At 45.1% G+C, this 27,305-nt stretch overlaps 1 protein-coding gene across 1 annotated transcript; it reads right to left on the bottom strand.

Moving 5' to 3' along the window:
- Positions 1-8,351: 8,351 nt before the first annotated feature.
- On the bottom strand, positions 8,352-11,078 carry lingo2b (leucine rich repeat and Ig domain containing 2b). The gene has a single exon (XM_014997329.2). The coding sequence runs from the start codon at positions 10,988-10,990 to the stop codon at positions 9,155-9,157; it is 1,836 nt and encodes a 611-aa protein (XP_014852815.2). The 5' UTR covers positions 10,991-11,078; the 3' UTR covers positions 8,352-9,154.
- Positions 11,079-27,305: the final 16,227 nt, after the last annotated feature.

Genomic DNA, 27,305 nt, shown 5'->3' with positions numbered 1-27,305 from the left:
TTCTGTCTTTGAAACTGTCGAGCGGGGGGGGGGGAATCGCGACGACACATTCGCGCTTTTAGATAGATTTTTACCCAGAATGCAAATGGAAAAAACCGTGAGTGAAACGGTGACTGGGACTGACTAGTATATATTCCATTGAGGGAAAGTTAGTTTCACATCTGCTCAAGAGCCCCCTGGTGGTTGAAGAAAAATCCACATATAAACCGGAAAATACAATATATGAAAACACTGAATGCTCTCTGGTATGAGCAGGCGGGCCGGATCCGGCATTGTTCAGGGGGCCGGACCAAATGACGTGGCGGGCCGGATCCGGCCCGCGGGCCATAGCTTGGGGACCCCTGGTTTAGAGGTTAGGGTAACCTTTGGCCCGGCTGCTCACCTGGTGTCTGAGCCCAGGCTCATCCTCTGGCTGCAGCAGCAGAATCTCACAGGAGCCCAGAAACGGACGGGCTGCTGCGTTTGGGTCGTCGGTCCTCCGGGTCCAGTCCTTCCTTCCTGGTGCACAGCGTTTCTCCCAGCAGGACGGTTAGATCAGCTTCAGCAGATGATCGATCCTCTGGTCCGCCCAGCGACTGCTGGCTGCCTTATTGACCCAACCTGAGTTTGGGCCAACAGGTAGCAGTTCTGGAAGTCTCGGCTCAAACTCAAGACATTTTCTGATTCAGCCACAGACGATGTTGGAAGATGGAAATGTTTCTGATAATGTCAGATCAAACCCAGACAGGACGAGGTTCTGGAAGAAAACGTGACCAGTGACTGTCAGGAAACAGAAACGGGTCGGTCAGTAAAAACCACATCCTGCTGATTTATTCTGGACTTTCAGGCCGTCTGACAGAAAGTGATGAATCTTATGAATTATTGTTCTTAATAACTTCCAGTACCTTCACAGGGAGAGCAAACGAAGACATGTAAAAGGTTTGTGAGTATTTTACAGACTGTGATGTTTTGGGTGATATTTCAGAAGCAGAATATGAGTCTGTGACCACATGCTCCCCTCCGGTCAGAGTAAAATCACATTCAGCTCACATAACAACATCCACACCACATTTCCTCTCATATCTCCTGATTCCTCCTCCATTCCCTCCCAGTGAATCAAATCTGCAGAGTTTCTCCCCTGCAGCCGCCTGAAACCCCAAACCAACCGAGCTGCAGTCGCCGCTCCGCAGCCCGACCAGCCAGGCGATAAATGGACTGACGCCAAAATAAAAACAGATAAACCTTCCAAGGTCAGTGAGCGTCCGCAGCGTCCAGCCTCCGGCCCGCTGCTGATGTGGTTTCACTCAGAGCCGCCGTCCTTCACTGGAACCAGCACTTTATGTTTTCACAGCCAGACTTTTCTCACGGCCCGTTTGGACACAAATCTGAGGTTTTCCTCTCCTACCCACTGCTATAAATATCGTAGTCACGAACACTCTCTGAGGTCAGGCAGACTGAAGGATTTCTTCTCCAGGTTCTTCTTCAGTGTCCAGAGTTTCTCGACTTCCTTATTCATTTCCGTCTCTTCAGCAGAAGACATGTAACCATGCTGTGAGCTAAAACACGACATGCTTTGTGCTGCTGCCCTTCCTGGTGCTCCCAGAACGTTTTGGTGTCAGTCTGGAGTTTGATCCCTTCTTAGATTCACAGGAACCTGCAAGTGATTTTCTGGCAGCGGTGTAACTTTTGATGACCAGGTCAATGCAGTGTTTCCCAGCCTGGTCCTCTAAGCTCACTGCCCTGCACGTTTTAGGTGTTTCTTTGCTTCAGACCAGCTGATTTCAATCGATGACTCATTAACAGGCGTTTGCTGAACGGCAGTTAGTTGAACCAGACACATTAAAGCAGGGAAACCTCATGTAGGACAGTGAGCCTTGAGGACCAGGGCTGGGAAACACTAAGCTAGCTCTCCACCAGCCCAGTCCTCTTCAGCCCGACTCCAGTCCACCTGCCTAGTCAAAGTCCGGTTCAGTTGGTGAGCTGTGAACACTAGCCGACCTCTGACCTCTTGTCCTACAAACCTCGGTCTGGGTTTGGTTTGAATGTGAACGGCAAACGGACCGGCTAACTGCTGTTAGCAATTCAAGCTAACTATAATGTTTTCACTGCTTGTCCAATCAAACATGGCCTCTTCATGCTCAGGTCAGTTTAGTTACTTTAACTATGGAAGATTTTAAAACTTGAGTAACTCAGCAGTTTTTTCCTGCTTTTGGAGAAACCTGCGACTTTCCCTCTTCAGATTCCAACGTTTAGAGATTTTTCTGTTCATCTTTTTAAATTCAAACTTGATGACAAATAATCTTAATTTATTGTATTTACTTGACCCCTGACCTTTTCCAATGGTGATCTAGTTTAGCTCAGTTTATCTAGCTTAAATTAGCTAATTTTATCTTTGCTTAGTTTAGCTTAGCTAATCTCTTAGCATATCATTTCTTAGCCTTAATGCCTGAACGTTTTTTTAATTGTTTTATCTGAAACTAACTCATATTATATTTGCTTAGTTTACCCTGGCTTAATCCTTACTTTGGCAAAGTTTAGCTTTCCAAGGTTTATCATATTCCAGATTATCTTAGTTTAGCTGAAATTAGCCCAGATTATCTTATTTTAGCTTATACCTTAGCATATTGTAGTTTAGCCTTCTGAGGTTTGCTGTGTTTCAGTTTAGCTTATAGTAACATCTCTTCCACTTGGGTTAGCTTGGCTAACACTTTAGCTTAGCTTCGTAAACTCATGATGTCTCAGTGTAGCGGACCTAATTTTATTTTATCAGTTTTATTTTCAGTTTATTTATTTTATAGCGTAGCTCAGCTGATCAGGAGAACTGTTCTAATATCTTCATGTTTTTATTGTTTACAGCTTTATTTCCATTTAATCCGGAGTAAAGAGTCAGACAGGAGAGACGCATCCTGACTGGATTTATTTTCTCTGCCTGCCAAACTCTTCCTCAGTCATTTTCAGCCTCATCATTTATTTCATAAAGTGACAGAAGCTCCCGGTCGCTGCCACACGACGGTTATTTTAAGCTGCCGTGTTTCTATTTCCATTCGATTCATGATCCGTCTAACAGAGCTGACGCTGTTAGACGGATCACCTCTGGAAACGAGTGGGAGGCGATTCTGCCTCTGAGGCTGTTTCACCTTTCAGGCCAATTTATGGAGCGAAGGACGGAAACGTTAAAATGGCAGCAAAGATTCACATCATGAAACATTTCGCAGCTTTCAGCAGCTGATCAGGACCAGACTCCACAGACATGACAACGATGTGATGGTGGATTCAACCTGACTAACATCAGACTATTAAAATACATTTATGCTGTATCTTCATTTCTCAGGATTTAACAGGAACTAAGGGTTTTAGAGAGAAAAATTTACTGAATTGTTTTGATCAGATTTTTTTTACCGTCATGACTTTGGATATTATTTATAAACTTTGAAGCTTCTGGGCTTTTGGGTAAATATGTATCTTTTAGTCCTGATGTTTCTGCTGTAAAACCAGCACCAGGGTTCAGACACGGCAGTGGCACTGTGATGGTCTGGGCTGCTTTGCAGCGTCAGAACCGGAACGACTTGCTGTCAGAACCGCAAATCCAGAAGGTTCTGGAGGAAACCGTCAGTTTGTGGCTCAACTGCTGTAGATTTTGACCCGATGGGACCGAATCTAAGCGGCGGCGCTAACGCCACCAAATACAGAAAATAACCTGCCGATAAAATCAGGCAGGAAATCAAAATGCAAGAGGCTGACGGCAGTTCAGACAGATGGACATTCAGCAGAGCGTTCCTGGTTCCAGACAGGAAAACTCCATAATTCATGAAACCAGAAGAAACAAACAGACGTGCAAAGGCAAAGAGATGCTAATGTCAGGAAGCAAAGCTGCAGCACAAAGCGGTTCAAACTGACTGGCTGCACTTTCTGCAGGAATGAGAAAACAATCACTTAAAACGTGATGAAAATGTCTGTGCAGTGAGAACCTGAAACCAAGAGACTTTATTAAACGAGTGACGAATATTCAAGCCTTAATAAACCGTTTCCAGACGATCCATCAGGTTGCAAACGCCTCATGAATTATTAATGCAGCTAATTGGGGATTTTAAGTAGAAAGAGCCAAATTGGCAGGCTGAGCGTTTCTGCTGAGAGGTTACAGAGTCTGAGCTCGTCTTCATTACCATCACGGCTCCTGCAAGGCAGCAGGCGGCAGAGAGACAGAGCGGCTGCAGCAGCTCAGAAAGTGCAGAGCTGCAGCATGAAGCATGCTGCAGGCTGCTGCTGCTGCTGCTGCTGCTGCAGGCTGCTGCTGCTGCTGCTGCTGCACACCAAAACTCATAAAGCGGTTTTATATTCACTTCAAATATGACCAAAGTCTCTTACAGGTAACTTTTCAGCACAGGAGTCAGTTTTCAGTCAATAATTCATTAATATTTGAGAAAAATGAATGTTTTCATCAAACATTAATATTACATTATGTGTGTTTGCCTCACATGTAAAGAGGCAAACGCTTCTAAAAGTTACAGCATGCAGCAGTTGAACTGTAATTGTGTCTCACTGATATCTAATAACATAAACGGGACTTGAAGTCAAACCGTCAGAACAAAAAAGAATCAAAGGGAGAAATAATCTGTTCTAACGGCAGATTATTTCAGTTAAAACAGAGAAAATGACTTATGAGTGAAATAAACATTTTTAGCAGCAGTAAGACATTACTGACACGAACCTGTTTGTTTCTGAAAGTCACTTATAAGCAGAAATGGGCAGAGTAACTAAAAATGGTACTCAAATAAAACTTCAAACATTTATACTCAAGTAAGAAGAATTTGGTAAAAAGTTTCTCCAGTAACTAAGTAAATGTAACTAGTTACTACCAAACTCTGGCTATAGGTCAGTTCTGCTCTATTTGAAGATCCAGAACTGTTGACCGGCCTCCCGGGTCCTGCAGCATGAATGACTCTGGTTTCTGCTGTTGGCCCTCATCGGTTTTAAACTCGTCTGTATTTGTTTCTATGGTGTCTCGTTTTTAATTTATTTCAGTTCCTGCCCTGGGTTGACTCCATCTTGGTTTTTTGGACATGACATCCTGCGGTGCCTGAACACATCTGAACAGGAATCAGTGCATTAATATTAATATGAGGGGAGCAGTGAATGTGCAGACTCAGCATGTGGTTCTGAGTTCCTCTGCGTTACGTAACGGCGCCGAGGCTTCCACCTGGACGGATCCACATGGTCCAGGTGGCTCCGCTGACATGAAGCCATCACGTTCAGCTGCAGCTGATTCTGGGAAGCAGCTTCGTTTCCTCTCATCTCTTTTCTTTCTGGATGTAAATGAAACATTTTCATTGATTTTTCAAACTGAAGCACCAAACATGATGCAGAACAGAACAGTTTTTATTTAACATACAAGTTTAAAAGTTAAAACCATGAAACTTTAATCAGCTGTTGCATCATGGGATTATCTCAGCTAATTTATCCCTGAGATCCCCATCATTCACTGTCTAATTAGCTCTGTGACCTCTGACCTCTTCATCCAGTAGAGGCACTGCCTCCTGCCTCTTGTTTGACCCCTGGTTGACCTGCGGCCCGCAGCATCATGCCTCCCAGTGGAGCAAGGCCGGTGCGTTTCTTCACACATTTAAACGATCTGGAAACGAGTCCCACCTATGGCAAGCTGTTGTACCACACAATTACTTTCAGCTGACTATCTGCAATTACTTTCCAGATATCTAAAAATGAGCTTTGACTAGACCACTACATTTTAACTATTAAGAAATCTGTATTTAGTCAAAACTAAATGTTTACATTTCTGAATGAAGTCCAGATGCCTGGCTGCAGGATTTTGGGTTTTCTGCACAAAATGGTCAGAAAATCCCACCGAACAGAAACATTTCAAAGTGAAGCTGCAGATTGAGGCTCTGCTCACTGATTCACTGAAAGACATCTGGAAGATAAAACGACGCAGCTGGAAAGTTTCAAAAATCATTTTTCATTTCGTTCACTTTGGATTTCTTCATTGAAATTTGAAAATGTGACGTAAATGATTATTATCTCTATTTAAATTATTCTGGTAATTTCTGACTCAACTTTAGAAACGGCCTCTGGTCACAGATGCATTTTTAAAGTTCAGGAGAAACATTTAGTTTAAATCCAACCTGGCTGTTTATCAGAGACACTGAAAAACTGAGTTGTTGTGTTTAGGTGACCAAACCAGCCAGAGGTTTGTTCCTGACAGCGACTCGATGTGAGAGAAACTTCAGCCGAGTCCAACGATGGTTTATTACATTTCATGCAACTGAGTGACCAATTCATTCAGACTCACAGGTCTGCAGACTGCCTCCCAGCAAGGGAAGTCTGCAATGAGGGTGGTCTGCAGTGAGGGTGGTCTGCAGTGAGGGTGGTCTGCAGTGAGGGTGGTCTGTGGTGACGGTGGTCTGCAGTGAGGGTGGTCTGTGGTGACGGTGGTCTGCAGTGAGGGTGGTCTGTGGTGACGGTGGTCTGCAGTGAGGGTGGTCTGTGGTGACGGTGGTCTGCAGTGAGGGTGGTCTGTGGTGACGGTGGTCTGTGGTGACGGTGGTCTGTGGTGACGGTGGTCTGTGGTGACGGTGGTCTGCAGTGAGGGTGGTCTGCGGTGAGGGTGGTCTGTGGTGACGGTGGTCTGTGGTGACGGTGGTCTGCAGTGAGGGTGGTCTGTGGTGACGGTGGTCTGTGGTGAGGGTGGTCTGTGGTGACGGTGGTCTGCAGTGAGGGTGGTCTGTGGTGACGGTGGTATGTGGTGACGGTGGTCTGCAGTGAGGGTGGTCTGCAGTGAGGGTGGTCTGCGGTGACGGTGGTCTGCGGTGACGGTGGTCTGTGGTGACGGTGGTCTGTGGTGAGGGTGGTCTGTCGTGAGGGTGGTCTGCAGTGAGGGTGGTCTGCAGTGAGGGTGGTCTGTGGTGAGGGTGGTCTGTGGTCATGGTGGTCTGCTGACACACACAACACTGTGTTTTCTCCTGCAGACACATCAGGACGTTTCCCTCTGTCAACAGACCTGCTTCAACTCAGCCTGCCACTGCCGTTCAGCTGGCTTCAACATTAATGTGTGTACACTCAAAGAGGAAATAGCAGAGGCAGCAGTTTAGAGGTCAGAGGTCACCGTGGGGTCGTCTACATTCAGCACCACTAGCTGGTGTCTGCAGTGAATATCAGAGTTTCAACAGTTGAGATTAAAGCCTTAATAAATAATAACAGGGTAACTCCAGATGTTGGGGTTGAATTTATTTCCTTTTGAAAATATACCCATAAATTTGTCATATGAAAACGATTATACAACCTGGAACATTTTATCACAACAGGATCACACAAATACCCCCCACTTTGCCCCTCCCACCCCCCTTTACAAAGAGTTGCCCTTCAGGGTTAATTACTTATTTTCCCCGTCGTAAACATTTAAAACATCGTCAACGAAAAACAGAACAAAACAAAAAGAGAACGAGAAACTACAACATTCAAAACGGCCATTTTGAAAGATCCAGACCCCCTTACTGCCCCCAGTCCTCCTTACTGCCCCCAGACCTCCTTACTGCCCCCAGTCCTCCTTACTGCCCCCAGACCTCCTTACTGCCCCCAGTCCTCCTTACTGCCCCCCAGACCTCCTTACTGCCCCCAGTCCTCCCTACTGCCCCCCAGACCTCCTTACTGCCCCCAGTCCTCCTTACTGCCCCCAGTCCTCCTTACTGCCCCCAGTCCTCCCTACTGCCCCCCAGACCTCCTTACTGCCCCCAGACCTCCTTACTGCCCCCAGTCCTCCTTACTGCCCCCAGTCCTCCCTACTGCCCCCCAGACCTCCTTACTGCCCCCAGACCTCCTTACTGCCCCCAGTCCTCCCTACTGCCCCCCAGACCTTCTTACTGCCCCCAGACCTCCTTACTGCCCCCAGTCCTCCTTACTGCCCCCAGTCCTCCCTACTGCCCCCCAGACCTCCTTACTGCCCCCAGACCTCCTTACTGCCCCCAGTCCTCCTTACTGCCCCCAGACCTCCTTACTGCCCCCAGACCTCCTTACTGCCCCCAGTCCTCCCTACTGCCCCCCAGACCTCCTTACTGCCCCCAGTCCTCCCTACTGCCCCCCAGACCTCCTTACTGCCCCCAGTCCTCCCTACTGCCCCCCAGACCTCCTTACTGCCCCCAGACCTCCTTACTGCCCCCAGTCCTCCCTACTCCCCCCCAGTCCTCCCTACTGCCCCCCAGACCTCCTTACTGCCCCCAGTCCTCCCTACTGCCCCCCAGACCTCCTTACTGCCCCCAGACCTCCTTACTGCCCCCAGACCTCCTTACTGCCCCCAGTCCTCCTTACTGCCCCCAGTCCTCCCTACTCCCCCCCAGTCCTCCTTACTGCCCCCAGACCTCCTTACTGCCCCCCAGACCTCCTTACTGCCCCCTCGCCCCCGGCCAAGTTAAACGGTTAGATCAACCTGCAGACAGGAAGCCCGGTGGCGGTAAATCTTTGCCACCAACTCTTCCATGTCACATCGAGGGATTTGTCTGCCTTTGATTTATTATGATATAAAATTCAACACGACTTTCCGTTTTTCTGTTTCTGTGCAGAGGAACAGCAGACCTGTTTTCCTGAAACGCCTTTTCAAGTCTAGAAAACCAGAAGTGTCTTCTTCAGGGGGATGGGAAGAGGGGCTGATCTATGTTAGTTTCTGCAGCATTTCGTCAGTAGATTCATTTGAGGGTTTGCATACAAACACCTGCTTCTGGTAGAAAAACCCGAGAAAGAAAAAAAAACACTTTGGACCTCAACGCTTAGTCGCTCCACCGCACGAGAAAGGCAATGCGTGCACATGCACAAAGAAACACACACACACACACACACACACACACACCCCACACACACACACACCTTTCAGGCTGCAGCTGAGACGGGACGGTTCGGTCGTGACGTTGCGGTCTGTCCCTCCTTCACCTTGATGCCACGTCGTTACTCATCCCGTCACTGAGTCACTCGCAGCACGATGCCAGTCCCATATTGATATGTCGGTTATAGATTTATATTGAGTGTACATTATGAACATCATATATCACAAGTCCACTGATCACTAGACCACCGTCAGACCCACAGCCACTAAACAGTACATCACTTTCGTTTGTCACAAATCCACTGTGTCATTAAAAAACGAACAGACATTTTGTTTTCTGGCTGAAGTCCGTCAGATCATCTTCATGTTGACGCGCCGCGGGCCGCTGGTCTCCGCCACGTCCGCGCCGCCGCCGTTGGACTTCCGGGGGACATACTCGATGTCGAAGTTGTTCCTGTGTCGCCCTTTGCCCCGGCTCCAGGCGAACAGCAGCAGGAAGCAGAACACCACCACGCCCAGGAAGGACAGGCAGCCCATGGCGGCGGAGATCAGGATGGTCTTCATGTCGATGGGGACCGTCATGTTGTACAGCACCGTGCCGTTGCCCCAGGTGCCGTTGGGTTCCGTCAGGTAGCCGGAGCTGCGGTTGGTGAAGTGGATCCTGTCGCCGGTCCCCAGGCTCTTCACGGCCAGGGAGGCGGACAGGCTGGCGTTGCCCGCCGGGTTGCTGGCGATGCACAGGTACACGCCGCTGTCGTGCAGCTCCGCCGGCTTGATCTCCAGGCTGCCATCTGGTTGGACCTCCATGCGGCCGCTGCTCTTGGCCGTGACGTAGCGTCTGTGCGGCGTGATCCAGACCACAGAGGGCCGCGGCGCTCCCTCCGCCGTGCAGCTCAGCCGCGCCGGCTGGCCCTCATCGGCCATCAGCAGCTGCGTGGCGTTGGGGCCGACCCGTGGCTTGGTGCAGGTCATGTACCTTGACACCAGCGGCTCCTTGAGGTCCCGCAGGGATTTGCCCAGAAGGTGCTGCGGCGCGCTGCACTCCGGCTGCAGGTCCAGGATCTGCAGCGAAGCCGGCTTGTGGCTGCTGAGCAACCACAGCAACCGGCAATCGCACACCAGCGGGTTGCCGCCCAGGCAGAGCCGCTGCAGGGAGTCCGCCGAGGCGAACACGGCCCTCTCCAGAGAGTCCAACCGGTTCTGGGACACATCCAGCAGCTGAAGGGACTTCAGGCCCGCGAAGGCCAGGGGCTCAATGGAGAGCAGCTGCGCCCCCTGGAGGCGGAGCTCCAGCAGCTGCGGCAGAGGGCCCAGCTCCCCCTGCTGGATGTGCTGGATGCGGCAGTAGGACAGGTTGAGGTGTGTGAGGTAGGGCAGGTTGCGCAGCGCCGCTCCAGGAAAGGCAGACAGGTTGGTGTTGGTGATGAACAGGGTGGTCAGGTTGAGGCCGTGCAGCGACAGCGGCGGTAGGCTCTCTAGCAGGGGCCAGGAATCCACCTCCAGGTGGCGCAGGCGAGTCAGCTGCTTGAAAGAGAAAGGCTTGAGGAAGCTGATGCTCAGAAAGCGCATGCGCAGCTCCACCAGGTTGTGCAGGTGGGCCAAAGCGTCGGTGGGAACCACGGTGAGGTTGGAGCGCTCCAGGGTCAGACTCTGGATGCCCAGGAGCCCCGTGAAGGCGCGCTGGGAGATGAACACAAGCTGGTTGTTGCTGACCTCCAGGAAGGTCAGTCGGTGCAGGTCCTGGAAGACGTGGTCCAGCAGAATCACCAGCCGGTTGTGGCTCAGGTCCAGGTGTGTGAGGTTGGTCAGGCCCGCCAGCACGCCCTTCAGCACCACCATAAGATGGTTGCTGCGCAGGTTGAGCGAGCGCAGCGCCACGTTGGAGTGGAAGCAGCCGATCTCGGCCACGCTGATGGTGTTGTCGCTGAGGTCCAGGTCCTCCAGCTGCAGGAATGACGAGAAGTTGTAGAAGTTGATGAGGCGCAGCTTGTTCTTGCTGAGGTCCAGAGCGCGCGTCTCGATGGGGACGCCCTCCGGGATGCTGGCCAGCCGCTTGCGGTGGCAGCTGACCGACTTGGTCTGGGCGGAGCACTCGCACCGCGCGGGGCAGCTGGAGGCGGAGCCGGCCAGGACCAGCAGCAGGCCGCCGGCCAGCAGGAGGCGCTGCATGGCTCTCTTACCCACCATCACGGCAAACAGAGCACCATCACCAACAAGCCCTGCAACAAAGCAGAGCAGGAAACCAGTCAGTCAATGAACCAATCAGTCAGGGTTACTGGTATCACACATTTCAGCAACGAGGCAGTTCAAAGAGCCTTCCATCATAAAATATTAAAATAAAAAGTCATAAAAACATCATACAGTCACCAGCTGAGGCATTACGCTCCGTCGAGTTCCATCATGAAAATAGTCAATAAGCGTCAAATATGTTTGTCTATTCTCCTCTAATAAATAAATGAACTATTTTGCATTTGCAGTCAGAGTTTCTCCCAGAAAACCTGCTAATCCTGGTGCTAGTGGTGCCGAGGCAGTCCACCATGTTTCTGAGCTAAAAAATGTTGGAAGTTCCAAGAATTTGGAGGCGACCAACATTTCATCACGATTTGGGAACAACAGAGAGATGCTAACGGGCAGCAGCAGGGATGGTGCAGCTGCATTCCCAGTTCAACCTGTTTAGACTGTAAGCCTAGCTGGAACCGTTAGTGGTATATAAGACTCTTATCCAGAAGAATTAAACAACTCTTAGCCTGGCGGGGATGAAGTAAAGCCTGGTGACCCGCCAGGCTGATGAAACACTGGAAATGTTTCCATTAAATGAGGAAAATTAACATCTGAAGAAGCTTCTTCACACAAGTCATTAAAATCATGTGAGCAACGTAAACAGTCACATGAAAATATTCACGATGTGAAAACTGTTTCGACTTGTCCCACCGCAAAAACTTTTTTTTCTAAATTTTTTCCACTCAGTGAATTTATTTTTTGTACTTTCAATTTTATGTTTAAAGTAAACTCAGCTACTGTTGTGGTAATCAGTGTAAGTGGATGAGTTTCTCTTCAGTCCTGGGAACATTCTCCAGATGACCAGAGGCCGACTTTGTAACCGTCTTTATGTGGCTCTGAAGGTTCAGAGTTCAGCTGCATCTAAGTTACTATAATAACTAAAACATGATGAAATAACTGAAACCGATATTAAGAAAACATTTTCATTCTCTGAAATAAATAAAAACTCTAATGTTGAAAAACTTAACCGGGACAATATCATGCATTTATAAAAATAACCAAAACGTACTGAAATTATAGATATAATATTCTTTGTTTTTATCAACCTTTCAAACTGATGGCAAATTTATTGTTTCACCACACAAACCATAATTTGCTGTCAGTAAATTATGGCGCTTCATGTACATTAGTCTGCAAAATGGCGACAGGAAACTGTGATAAAACTCCAGTCGGTCGACTGGTCGACAAAAATTAAACAGATTTTCCTTCTGTTGGGTATTCATTACCCAATCAATGTTCACATAATCACAAAACAATACATGACCTTTCTGAATATGAAAAAAACAATAAAAACTAAAATGATATTAAGTAAAACAAGAAAACACTAAAAATTCCAACTGAATTAGACAAAAATCTTAATGAAATAAAAGTATAACAATAAAAAACCCAAACTATTCTAACCCTGGTCTGAACACATTCCTCCATTTTCAGCGTCTTTCTCTTGGCCTGCAGAGGAGAATCTGAGGCAAGGAGTGAAATGTTTCATGAGATTAAAATATTCCTCTGCTAGCTGCAGCCAGGCTAAACGCCCTTTGCAGGATAACTCAGTGTGTGTGTGTGTGTGTGTGTGTGTGTGTTTGGTTGCAAACCTAAAATAAGCTGCTGCTATTATTAAACCCTGCAGCAGATTTACCAGCAAACCTCTGGGTAAATAAGTCATCCATTGTTTCCATAACTATCGCTGAAAACATTTAAAAAACAATTATGTTGTCGTAATTTTCTCCAGTTCTGTTAGAAAAAGTGCTGTGAAAAGTATTCAACCCCTTAAAGATTCTTTCCTGTCATATTTACATGTTTTACAGATAAAATAAATCCCAATATGAAACAAAGATAACCCGAATGAATACAAAAAGCAGTTTTAAATGGTTATTTAAATATTTAGGTGCTTTTAAAAGTAATTAGCAGTCTTAAGGATTTTCTGCTATAGATTCCCCCACAAGATGGCGCCCTGGGCGGTTTCCGTATGGCCTGGACCACGTGGTTAACCTGATAAGTGACCCAACTTATGACTGTTCTCCCTCAGCTGTTTAAAGATCAATACAGACATTTCCCAATGGATCACACAGTAGATTACCAGCTTTTATTTTGAAACTCAACATCTGTTAGTGAATTAGCATATTAGCTAAACAATTAGCTCTGAAGTAGCTTAATATTACCAGCTAGCTCAGAACTATTACTCTAGCTAAATACTTTATTTGCTAATTATTAGCTTCAAACAAAAATGTTTAGATTGCTAAATAAATTACTTCTTTTTCTTAGCCAAGTAAATATTTTTTACTAACTTTAATTTAAAAGAAATATTTAGATTGCTAAATAATTTATTTAACAATATTTTGTATAGCTTCAAATGAAGAATATTTAGCTAAATATTTTTTTAATCAAACATTTAGTTTGGAGCGGATTCTTTTGTAAATTGGAGCTAAATATTTAAATTCCAACTGAATGAACAAATATGACAGAAAAATGAACCCAATTACCGTCTAAAATGCAGGATAATATTCAAATTGCTGCTGTTCATCTTTGAAAGCGTAACTTCAAACTATGAATCTACAGGACGGAAGCGGCCCACCAGCAGCAACAGGTCTCCATCCCATAATGAACTCATTTAAACTGGTCGGCGCGTCATGGCGAGCTGCGCGCGCAGATTAACAGGAGCTTCAGATCCAGATGTGACGAGGACCCGGGTTCGTGGTTCGGTTCTGGAGCCGGAAAACCTCCGAGCAGCCACAGGTTGTTGGGCTGATCAGAACCGCCTCAATAGCCGTAAAATCTGCATTCAGCTGGCGGACATCGGTACCAATTAGAGCCGCGAAGAGAACGGAACCGAACCGGAATCCTGACTGAGGAGAAGCCGAACAGAGAGAGAGAGAAACACACACCTTACTTTTATATCAAAGTGTGAGACAGAGAAAAGATCCCGGATGAGGCAGAAGGAGCAGCGCTCCTCTTCCTCCTCCTATCTCCATCTAATCTCTTCTTCCTCTTGTTGCCACATCATCATCATCATCTTCATCTTCCTCCTCTCCGCAGGCGGAGCGGGGTGGAGGTTCTGCTGGTTCTGGTTCTGGACGGGTTTATTATCGATCGCAGCGCAGACGCATCAGATGCCAGCAACGTAGCCTTTTAACAAAGAGCAGGCCGTTGCCACGGCAACCACAAACCCTGACTCCCGTCCGCTGAGTGCCAATCAAATTAATGAAAAAAAAAAAAAAAACACACAATCCAGGAGGAGGATGACGTAACGGGTTTGTTTCAGCTCCTCCGAGGAAGGGAGTCAGAACCGAACTGGGTCGTTCGGACGCGTTTGTCCGTCTGGTCCTGCGGTACCGGTCCACCTGGCTATCCGTCCGGCCTCTGGTGCTCCACCCGCCTCACCGGATGAATATTTACCGACCGGACCGGAACAGCCAAACATTTAGCAACTTAGCTTTTCTACAGCCAGGCTCACCAGGGAGGCTCTGGTGGAGATTAGACTTTAAATGTTACTGAACATTATTAAATGTTACTGAACATTATTAAATATTACTGAACATTATTAAATATTACTGAACATTATTAAATATTACTGAACATTATTAAATGTTACTGAACATTATTAAATATTACTGAACATTATTAAATGTTACTGAACATTATTAAATGTTACTGAACATTATTAAATATTACTGAACATTATTAAATGTTACTGAACATTATTAAATGTTACTGAACATTATTAAATATTACTGAACATTATTAAATGTTACTGAACATTATTAAATATTACTGAACATTATTAAATGTTACTGAACATTATTAAATATTACTGAACATTATTAAATATTACTGAACATTATTAAATGTTACTGAACATTATTAAATATTACTGAACATTATTAAATGTTACTGAACATTATTAAATGTTACTGAACATTATTAAATGTTACTGAACATTATTAAATGTTACTGAACATTATTAAATATTACTGAACATTATTAAATGTTACTGAACATTATTAAATATTACTGAACATTATTAAATGTTACTGAACATTATTAAATGTTACTGAACATTATTAAATATTACTGAACATTATTAAATATTACTGAACATTATTAAATGTTACTGAACATTATTAAATATTACTGAACATTATTAAATGTTACTGAACATTATTAAATGTTACTGAACATTATTAAATATTACTGAACATTATTAAATGTTACTGAACATTATTAAATGTTACTGAACATTATTAAATATTACTGAACATTATTAAATGTTACTGAACATTATTAAATATTACTGAACATTATTAAATGTTACTGAACATTATTAAATATTACTGAACATTATTAAATATTACTGAACATTATTAAATATTACTGAACATTATTAAATGTTACTGAACATTATTAAATATTACTGAACATTATTAAATGTTACTGAACATTATTAAATGTTACTGAACATTATTAAATATTACTGAACATTATTAAATGTTACTGAACATTATTAAATGTTACTGAACATTATTAAATATTACTGAACATTATTAAATGTTACTGAACATTATTAAATGTTACTGAACATTATTAAATATTACTGAACATTATTAAATGTTACTGAACATTATTAAATGTTACTGAACATTATTAAATATTACTGAACATTATTAAATATTACTGAACATTATTAAATGTTACTGAACATTATTAAATGTTACTGAACATTACCAGGCACGTGCAGGGGGGGGGGGTGGGGGGGGGCTTGAGCACCTGCCCCTTTTGCTCCTTGCCCCAAGTGCCCTTTTGGTCAATTATTTTTTTTTTTTTGTATTATTATTTCCTAAGCCCTCTTCTGACGCATAATAACATGTACTAAAATTATTTTTTTGTTTTGGGTTTTTTGTACAACATAATAAGCCCTCCGGTCACCTTGTTACCTTTGACCTTTTGCCCGTGACCCAGTTGCCTCTTGCGCAGTGAGATAAGGCGGCTAACTGGAGCTCAACATAGAGAACGTTCCAGATCACAGATCAGTTTTTGGTGAATTAAAACGTTTTTGGTGAATAAAGTGGAGCAGACCTGCTGCTTGTCAGATGACGGAAAACGTTGAAGTCTCGTTTCTGCTTCAGCGGTTTAAGCAGAGAGGTAATGAGATACAACAGACACTGACAGGCCTCTGTCTGCCTTTCTCTGAAGAACTACTGAGGGGAGGAGACAGCCAGGTGAGGAGAAACTGTTCTTATCCATCATTCAGGATTTTTATCATACAGACCTTAGGCTGTTGTTGTTGTGCTATTAGCTAGCTGCTAGCTAACGACTTTGCTAGCAAAGCTAGATAACAAAAAGCTTCTTCCCTGTATCGTTAATGATATCAGTCATTCTTCAGTATTGATTATGCAATAGGGGAACATCGCCCGTCCAGAACCGATCATCTCCATAATGGATATATGTCTAATTTCCTTTGCTGAATAATGTACATGGCATTTATTCTGGCGTTAGGTAAATGTAGCTTGAAGGAGAATAGCACTTAAATAAAAGTCCAACAAGGATATTCATTTAGAATTAAAAATAACTCACCTGAACTACCATGATAGATAAAATGTATGTAATAAAAGTCATTAATGAAGGAAAAACTCAACCAGACTTTAAGTTTAGGGTCTGGTTCTCAGAGTATGGGGTTAATTTTTTTCCCAATTCAATGAAAAAAAAAAAAAAAACTAACCTCAGTTAAGTAAAATACAACTGTAATCAAAACTTTTGGAATAGTAATGATTTATTTTTAAAACAAAAAGTTTTGTTTAAAAAACTTTTTGTTTTTTAATTAAGTAACTCATTTTTGCCTCATGAACTTAAAGTTATTTGCCAAACATAAACTTTTATTTGCACACATCAGAAATATTTTGTTGTGATTTTAGGCCCCGCCCCTGATGTCATGTGAGAATCACAAACAAAACTTTGAGTCACAAACAAAAACTTAGAATAGCAAGAAAAGATTTATGACAAGAGCAAATAAGTTTGTTTTGCAAAAAAAGGTTTTACTTCATGAGACAAAAATGTGTGATTTTAATTTTTTAAAAGTTTTTTAAGCTAAACTCAGCAGGCTTTTCTCATGGTGACATGCATTAACAATTAAACTTTTGCTTGTGTTTTTTTTCTGCAGCTCCAGTTAAAGTTTGCTGCAGCTCTGCTTTCCTGAATGGACCATCTTCATCTCCACTGCAGCAAACAGGCAGCTCTGTTTTATAGATTAGTCCACTAAAAGGTTGCATTGGGCCTTGTTTATATTTTAATAGTGTAATTCTGTAAAAATATGTCTGGTGGTCCAGCTCTGATTTGCATATCTTGCTAAATTGCAGGTTTGAATATTGCAAAACTTTCCTATAACAAAATAGACCTGCAGAAAGAAATTACTAATAAAATATCTTACATATGCATAGTTGTATGATCTATATAGAGCTTTTCCTTAGCTTTGATTGTATATTTCACAATTTTGTAATTTATCATTGTTTATTAAACTCTGAAAGCTGTTTGTTAATATTCTGTCCTAGAATATTAGGACAGAATATTAATGTTAGATGGGCCCCTTTTTTGAGCACCTGTCCCTGTAGTGGTCTCTGCACGGCCCTGAACATTACTGAGTGTTATTAAATGTTACTGAATGTTATTGAACATTTTAATTGCAGCTTGTGGCTGAACTGCAGGCAGATTAACCCGGCTCCCTCTGAAATCCTCCTTTAAAAGAAAAACCTCGTGATGTGAGCAGAGGCAGTCGGCTCTGCAGAGAGAATCTCATTTCTAGTTGCTGCTAATTAAGCTCATTTTGCAAACTACTGGCAGTGGATATCTTGCAGGATTTACTACTGACCCACATATTCATCTGACAGTAACGTCCATAACAGTGAGTTAGATTACGGCGATGATGCTAACGACCATCTTTACCGCCTCCATCATAATCACAGCTCTGCAGACCTCTACAGCCTCATGTTTGCTCATGAGTACCATCTGTTTTTGGTTATCCACTTCTGTTAGCAAGTTCATTTATATTAGCTGAATGTTTAGTTTATAAATCACTAACTCCCATTGTTCTCAGGCTAAATAAACTACTGCTGCTCATTTCTGACTGTTTAACTCTTCATGTCAGACGTTGGAAACATTTCTATTTTACGGCAGCAGCAGATAAGAAGCGTTTTGGTGGATTCTGAGCCTGAAGCCGATCCGACGGCTGCTGAGTCACTTCAAAGGATCAGCTGATTCTCCAAGACGGGAGAACTTGTCCTTGGACTGAAGATCCATCCCAGGGACGTCGGAGAGCGTAACCTTGAAAATGACGAGGCTTTGATGATCAGCGGCTGCTGGCTCAGCCGTCACTTTTCCTCCTCCGACGCTTCGCTGATGACCAGCAGCAACACGCCAACAGAAACCAGCAGAACCAGCTGAGGTCGGACCAGGCTGCCTGCTGCTGCCTCCACATAAGAACAACAATCTGAGAAACCAGGTGACGGTTTGGTCCAAGCAGGAGTTTGGACATGTGCTCAGAAAAATCACAGGACATTTTGGTTCTGAAGAATCAGCAGAACCAGAACCAATGAAATGATCTTCAGCAGAACATTAACAGAACCTCGATGATCCTCCAGGTTCTGACGCTCAGACCCGTTTTACCAAAAACACAAACCAGCAACTCAGTGAAGTTACACAGAACCAAACCAGCAGCAGTGGTTTGCCCAGCCTGGTGGAGCAGAACCGGGTCCGTCTGATCCGCTCACATCTCCTCCAACTTATTCAGACGATTCAATTTTTACCAAAACTCAATTAAAACAAAGGATGAAACGTTTTAAAGGCAACCCAGAAGCATCAGCAAAGCACCAGCTGGAGTTCATACACAAACCCTCAAGAGCCTGCTTTTATTTTGATAGTCCACTTCCTCTTACTGGCATATTAGCTAAACATTTAGCTGTAGCTATAGAACAGAAGATAATTTTCTGATCCTCAAGGAAAATAGCCTATTTGCTGATAAAGTGGTAAATATTAATAAATACAAACATAACTACAAGTGACATAAAAAAGTATTTAAAAATATATGCATAAGCAAGATATTGACTTTAAATATAAATATAATAAAACAAACGCACCTGGAAATGTTAATCTATAAAAACTAAGAGAAGTTTGATTTAAAACTTTGAAATTAAATAGTTTCTAAATATTTAGTTTGCTAACTAAACATGTAGCATCAAACTAAATATTTAGATCGGTGCTAAACAGTTTACCAATGAAATGTTTAGTTTGAAACTTACATTTATGAATGAATAACAGAACAACACGCTGAAATGTAACTGAGAAACGAGCTGCTGGGTTTCTGACAGGCTGAATAATAAAATTATTCATTTCTGACTGGAACTTCAGAAACTCCTCGACCTTCTGGATGTTTCATCAGGGAAATGAAGCCATTTTGGTTTATCGGTTATTTACGGCCAGAGACGGGCCGACGGGATCAGATCCAAAAGAAAGAGGTTTCCATCTGCAGAGGAACAGTGGATCCCAGTGGATCCAGTGGATCCCAGTGGATCCCAGTGGATCCAGTGGATCCAGTGGATCCACTGGATCCAGCTCCGACCACTTCACCATGAAGCAGCTTTTGGAGGAATCACAGATTGATGACCATCCTTAACCGGCCCCAAGCGGCCACCGTGGGGCACAGCCTGAACCGTCTCTCTGAGCTGAACCACATATTTATACTCACTGGAAAACGTCCAGAACCTCAGAGTTCTGTTGGGTCCAGCAGTTTGGACTCAATCCTAACAGAGACTGAGACATGATGAAACCGAGCAGAACCCAAAAACCTGCAGCATGGAGGACCTCCTCTCTGCTCCTCCTCTTCCTCCTCCTCTCTGCTCCTCCTCTTCCTCCTCCTCTCTGCTCCTCCTCTTCCTCCTCCTTTCTGCTCCTCCTCTTCCTCCTCCTCTCTGCTCCTCCTCTTCCTCCTCCTTTCTGCTCCTCCTCTTCCTCCTCCTTTCTGCTCCTCCTCTTCCTCCTCCTTTCTGCTCCTCCTCTTCCTCCTCCTCTCTTCTCCTCCTCTTCCTCCTCCTTTCTGCTCCTCCTCTTCCTCCTCCTCTCTTCTCCTCCTCTTCCTCCTCCTTTCTGCTCCTCCTCTTCCTCCTCCTCTCTGCTCCTCCTCTTCCTCCTCCTTTCTGCTCCTCCTCTTCCTCCTCCTTTCTGCTCCTCCTCTTCCTCTTCCTCCTCCTTTCTGCTCCTCCTCTTCCTCCTCCTCTCTGCTCCTCCTCTTCCTCCTCCTTTCTGCTCCTCCTCTTCCTCCTCCTTTCTGCTCCTCCTCTTCCTCTTCCTCCTCCTTTCTGCTCCTCCTCTTCCTCCTCCTCTTCCTCCTCCTTTCTGCTCCTCCTCTTCCTCCTCCTCTCTGCTCCTCCTCTTCCTCCTCCTTTCTGCTCCTCCTCTTCCTCCTCCTTTCTGCTCCTCCTCTTCCTCCTCCTCTCTTCTCCTCCTCTTCCTCCTCCTTTCTGCTCCTCCTCTTCCTCCTCCTCTCTTCTCCTCCTCTTCCTCCTCCTTTCTGCTCCTCCTCTTCCTCCTCCTTTCTGCTCCTCCTCTTCCTCCTCCTTTCTGCTCCTCCTCTTCCTCCTCCTCTTCCTCCTCCTTTCTGCTCCTCCTCTTCCTCCTCCTTTCTGCTCCTCCTCTTCCTCCTCCTCTCTGCTCCTCCTCTTCCTCCTCCTCTCTGCTCCTCCTCTTCCTCCTCCTCTCTGCTCCTCCTCTTCCTCCTCCTCTCTGCTCCTCCTCTTCCTCCTCCTCTCTGCTCCTCCTCTTCCTCCTCCTTTCTGCTCCTCCTCTTCCTCCTCCTTTCTGCTCCTCCTCTTCCTCCTCCTCTCTTCTCCTCCTCTTCCTCCTCCTTTCTGCTCCTCCTCTTCCTCCTCCTCTCTTCTCCTCCTCTTCCTCCTCCTTTCTGCTCCTCCTCTTCCTCCTCCTCTCTGCTCCTCCTCTTCCTCCTCCTTTCTGCTCCTCCTCTTCCTCCTCCTTTCTGCTCCTCCTCTTCCTCTTCCTCCTCCTTTCTGCTCCTCCTCTTCCTCCTCCTCTCTGCTCCTCCTCTTCCTCCTCCTTTCTGCTCCTCCTCTTCCTCCTCCTTTCTGCTCCTCCTCTTCCTCTTCCTCCTCCTTTCTGCTCCTCCTCTTCCTCCTCCTCTCTGCTCCTCCTCTTCCTCCTCCTCTCTGCTCCTCCTCTTCCTCCTCCTTTCTGCTCCTCCTCTTCCTCCTCCTTTCTGCTCCTCCTCTTCCTCCTCCTCTCTTCTCCTCCTCTTCCTCCTCCTTTCTGCTCCTCCTCTTCCTCCTCCTCTCTTCTCCTCCTCTTCCTCCTCCTTTCTGCTCCTCCTCTTCCTCCTCCTTTCTGCTCCTCCTCTTCCTCCTCCTTTCTGCTCCTCCTCTTCCTCCTCCTCTTCCTCCTCCTTTCTGCTCCTCCTCTTCCTCCTCCTCTCTGCTCCTCCTCTTCCTCCTCCTCTCTGCTCCTCCTCTTCCTCCTCCTCTCTGCTCCTCCTCTTCCTCCTCCTTTCTGCTCCTCCTCTCTCCTCCTCCTCTTCCTCCAGTCTTCAGTTTTCTGGCAGAAGGATCTCTATCCGTGTTCCCGCTGGTTAATTAGAGCTTCTGCTTCCTGTCGGCCAATTAAAGAGCTGCTTTCTGCTTCGCTGCTCTTGCTGCCTCTGAGCCGCGGCGCGCCGTCACCAACCCCCAGTATCAGCCCCCATCGAGCCCCCAGCATGACTTATTGGTCAGGGAGGTTGCCACGAATGTCTTTGTCTGGAAGACAAAAAGTTGCTGCGTTTCCATAAACCACAGAATCGAGCAAATTGAAATTATGAAAATAAATAGGATTAAAACTCAAACTGTAGTTATTATCTTTGGATCTAAAGAGAAACAATCTGGAGTCAAAGCACAGCTTCAGATGTTCCAGCAAGAAACTAGAGATCAGGCTGACCTCTGACCTCTGACCTGACCCTTCGGTTCCTCAGTGGTCCTTCTAGCAGCTGCAGAACATTTCAGGCCCAGAGGACGAAAGTCTGAGACCAGAGAAACTCATCCAGGATTTAGTGGCTTTGATTCCTGCAGCAGGTCAGACTGACGACCAGAAGCTGCAGCTGGAGACCTGACTAGAACCAGGAGGGTAGAGACACCACCTGGTTCTACACCACCTGGTTCTACACCACCTGGTTCTATACCACCCGGTTCTACACCACCCGGCTCTACACCACCCGGCTCTACACCACCCGGTTCTACACCACCCGGCTCTACACCACCCGGTTCTACACCACCTGGTTCTACACCACCTGGTTCTGTACCACCTGGTTCTACACCACCCGGTTCTACACCACCTGGTTCTACACCACCCGGCTCTACACCACCCGGTTCTACACCACCCGGTTCTACACCACCTGGTTCTACACCACCTGGTTCTGTACCACCTGGTTCTACACCACCCGGTTCTACACCACCTGGTTCTACACCACCTGGTTCTACACCACCCGGTTCTACACCACCCGGTTCTACACCACCCGGCTCTACACCACCCGGTTCTACACCACCCGGCTCTACACCACCTGGCTCTACACCACCTGGTTCTACACCACCTGGTTCTACACCACCCGGTTCTACACCACCCGGTTCTACACCACCCGGCTCTACACCACTTGGTTCTACACCACCTAGTTCTACACCACCTGGCTCTACACCACCTGGCTCTACACCACCCGGTTCTACACCACCCGGTTCTACACCACCTAGTTCTACACCACCCGGTTCTACATCACATGGTTCTACATCACCTGGTTCTACACCACCCGGTTCTACACCACCTGGTTCTACACCACCTGGTTCTACACCACCTGGCTCTACACCACCTGGTTCTACACCACATGGTTCTACACCACCTGGTTCTACACCACCTGGCTCTACACCACCTGGTTCTACACCACATGGTTCTACACCACATGGTTCTACACCACATGGTTCTACACCACCCAGTTCTGATGGAAATCTGGCTACAGCTGAAACCAGAAGTTTACATTCACCCTGGAAAACTCAGTGTTTACCTGTTTCAGGTTTAATATTATCAACATTATTAGCTTGCTAAATGCCAGGATGATGATGTCACTGCTCTGCAGGGTTCTGATAGGTCAATCTGAGGTAAATCCATAACTAGCTGAACATGTTGACTTAAATATCTTTATCTAAAAGTTGTTCGTTTTTGATTCGCAAAAACTCAAAATTACTTCAAACATTTTTCATCTTGTTATAATTTTCACCTACAGATGTCGCCATTTGCAACAGGAAGCGCAGCGCAGATGAAAATTAATTTAATTTTAAGCTAAATTAGCTAAATACTTAGCTCTTAGCTTACTAAATATTTAGTTTGAAAGCTAAATATTGTGATGCATAGACACCTTACAATAGTTTGTAAACTAAATTTCTGGCTTATAAACTAAATACTTAGCCTGTAAGTACAAACTAAACTAGTTTAGTTTGTATTTAGCTAGTTCAAAGCTAAATATGTAGTTTAGAGCTAAACAGTTAGCTTGCTAACAAAATTTGTGACATGAATAGAGAAATTGGTAGCGTGGTGAAAACATGAATAATTATTGCTGTTAGTTAAAATGGCGCCCTGCGGGAGACGCTCCACTCATTCATGGTCAGAGTTCATATTCATGAATGAGTCGTTTTATTTCTGTTTTATTCAGGGAATATGAACCTCTGCTGCTGGAGGATTGGAGCGACGTTCTGACCCGTTCCAGGACCCGGTTGGTTCTGCCGGTTCTCCTCCTGCCTGTTGTTACCTGAAGGTCACTCACCGGCTTCAGTTTCTGTCTAATTTTAGACAGAAACTGTCTAAAATTAGACAGCTCATCCATTCAGGGATGAACTCATCCCTGAATGGATGAGTTCAGGAACTCATCCATTTTCATGGATTCCCCGGCCCGGCCGGTCACGGCGCTTTGTTCCCGCCCCGTTTAAATAATAAAACTACTTCTGTGTAATCTGAAGCAAATCAGCTTTATTATGGAGCTAAACTCTCAGCAGGGGGTCAAAGGTCAGGATTATCTCCGGCTTCGCTCAAAGCCTGACACTAATGATAAAATATCCCTGTAACATTCTCAGTAACATTCTCCACAAAACAGCCTGTTGCTGTTATGTGGAGTCCATATTGATCTGATTATTGATCTGATTGTTGATCTGATTACTGATCTGATTATTGATCCAGAGTTATGCTACATTTGAAGACAGTCAGATGTGAACCAGAGCTCCACATTAGACCAACGGAGAACACTTTCATCTAGAAACAGCAGCAGAACCTCTAAAATAAGACTAATGTAGCACTAGCTTAGAAATATTAGCTTCTGTCTGGAAACACAAGGCCAAAAAAATCACTCGATGCTAGCATAATGCTGTTAGCTCCACTATGCTAGCTCAGCTATGTTAGCTCATCTATGCTAGCTCAGCTATGTTAGCTCCACTACGTTAGCTCAGCTATGTTAGCTCTACTATGCTAGCTCATCTATGTTAGCTCTGCTATGCTAGCTCAGCTATGTTAGCTCTACTATGCTAGCTCATCTATGTTAGCTCTGCTATGCTAGCTCAGCTATGTTAGCTCTGCTATGCTAGGTCAGCTATGTTAGCTCAGCTATGCTAGCTCAATGCTAAGAGGAGGTGTATGAGCAGAGCTGTTTCTGCTGAATGGAAGTAATGACGTTTGGAGTGGCCCAGTCCAAGTACCGACTGAAAGAGAATATGACAAAGAATGAGTGTGGGGAGTTAAAGATTAGCCCTCCAAGCTCCAAATCTAATTATTACCTCAGATATGATGGAAATCTGACGGGAAACCTGCAGAAATCTGCTCACAGAAATTAATATCTAATAAACTTGAATTATCATTGAAAGTGGAGCATCCAGGTTTGGACCAGCAGTTTCTGCCAAGACGAGCTGAAAATAATTTTAATTATTGTGGTGACGTGGAGCCCATTCATTCAGAATGAAATGATTCATCCACATGAAAGCAGAGCAGAACAAAGCTGGACTTTCAGAACCGGCTGCTAATTAGCTTCTGAAATTCAAAACAGAATCAACTTCTAAAAATGACTTCTGATTCAAAATGCTCATAAAAACCTTCCTATAAAAGCACAAAGGATTCGACTGAATGGAGGAAATCATTCTAAGGGCCTCAAACTGTAAAATAAACGGCATTTTTTATTTTTATGTAACTGGGTTCTGTTATTCTCCTCAGTCGGTTCTGGACCCGAACCTTTTCTCCACCCAACATTTAGGAAATTATTTTAGAATAATTGGGACTGAGATCACAGGCTGAGTGGTTCTCCTTTATCAGACAGATGTTTGGACTCGTGAGTTTGGTGCTGCAGCCTGTTCTCCGGTTCTGTTGGGTTCTGTTGGGTTCTGCGGGGAGAGAAACGAGCTGCGGCAGCTTCACATGCACTCAGCGTTTCATTCTGCAGAGGATCAGGAGGAATAATATTCAGTCTGTCCGTTTCTAGCTGCCACATTTGATTCTTAGAAATATTTCAGTTTTCTGCTCCATGCTGAGCGAGGCGCCTCCTCCAAATGCTTTAAGTTCTTCTTACTGATCTGTCTGAACGTTTTCTTCATGACGGTGTGACTTTTCCTGTTTTGTTGAATGTGATGAAGGTTAATAACAGACTGGATCCCGTCCATCAGTCAGAGCCGATCTGTGGGTCCAAACCTGAAGCTGTCTGATGATTTCCTGGAAATAAGTAGCATTTTTCCCCCTTGGGCCCTCGGCGGGGCGTCAGGCGGTCTCCACTGGAACTGAATGAAACCGCAGGATTAGCACTTTGCCTGTCAGCAAATCAGGCTGACGGATTAGCAATCTCTGCTGTCGCTCTGGAGAATCACACGAGCTCCAAACCCATCCAGTCTGCCTGAGGAACAAGGTGACTTTGGGCTGAAACAGTCGGTTCTGCTGACGGCGCCGAGCGGCCCGACGGTCCGGATTACACCGCTCAACGAGCAGGCAGACCTTCTGCAGTGTTTTCACAATAAATCTGATCAGAGGCTAAAAACGTGAATCTCTGACTGAGGTTTTTCCTTTACAGGCATTTGATGGATGTTGCTATTAGCCTTTTAAACTAGAGCTAAAAAATTCACAGCATTAATTTTGATTATTTAGCCTGTCAGGAGAAAAAAAATGGAGGTTGATTTTTATTCTTTTTTTCATTTTATAGCACAATGTTACATTCAGTTGTTAAAAATGCCGTAAATATCAAATATGATTTAAAAGAAATTTGACTTCTTGATTCAACTCCTTTAAATTGGGCCTCTGTTTCTTTAAGAAGCTCCTGCTCTTTCTGAAGCTCCGCCTCCAGGAAGTCACCCCAACATGGCTCCATTTAACCCTTTAATGAAATCTTTTTTTTACCAGAGTTGCTCTGAGCAGCAGCTCCTCTAATGAGATCAGCAGATGTTTGCTAATTGCTGCTGGCTAGTCTGAAGGAGCTGAGAGGGGAGGAGCTGCCCTTTGAGATAAAATCTCTGAAGCTTGGAAACAGCAGCTGATAGGAGGAGCTGGGCTTTGAAGGCGGGGCTAGGTCCATCCCGACGTTTAGCAGTTGAATGGTTGCCATGGAAACCAAAGGATTTCTTAAACATGAAGGAATCAAAGCAACACTCCAGGTTTGTTTCTGATGAGGGAAAAATGTCAAAACATGATGGAAAGTTAAAAAAACCCTGAATTTTACATCATACTGCCCCATAAAAAGTCACGTTTCCTTCATGTTATTCATTCATTTCAAAATGTTAAATAACAAAATATTTATCTAAACAGTGTAGCTAACTAAACCAACTAAATATTGAGACTGAAGCTAACAAGCTCTTGTTTCGGTTGTATTTACCCAGAATGCCCTGCGCTGTAGTCCACTTTTGTGACCAGCTCAGGTTTCCTCTCACTGACCAAGACCTGCAGGCCCAGTTCAGCTCCCAGTAGGAGAGAATAAAACGTCTGACTGGTCTCCTGACGCAGACGGGATGTTTTACTTTATCTGCGCCTTCAGAGAGAAACGATCAGAAGATGTTCCTCCTGTTTCCAGAGACGACACGTCACCAGTCTCACATCCTGTCTGCCTTCCTCTGTTACCTGGACAGGTAAATGACGGCAGATGGTTTGGAGGGATCCAGCTCCCTCAGACCTGCTGATGGACTGAATCAGACCTCCGAGCCAATCA

This window comes from Poecilia mexicana, unplaced genomic scaffold (assembly GCF_051168715.1).
Source record: "Poecilia mexicana isolate PSO_F unplaced genomic scaffold, ASM5116871v1 scaffold_22, whole genome shotgun sequence".
NCBI lineage: Eukaryota > Metazoa > Chordata > Actinopteri > Cyprinodontiformes > Poeciliidae > Poecilia > Poecilia mexicana.
The sequence above is the reverse complement of the archived record's forward strand: the minus strand, read 5'-3'. Positions and strand labels throughout refer to the sequence as shown.

Excerpts from the sequence above, each read along its gene's own strand:
- lingo2b (XM_014997329.2), bottom strand. The coding sequence starts at position 10,990 with ATGGTGGGTAAGAGAGCCATGCAGCGCCTCCTGCTGGCCGGCGGCCTG.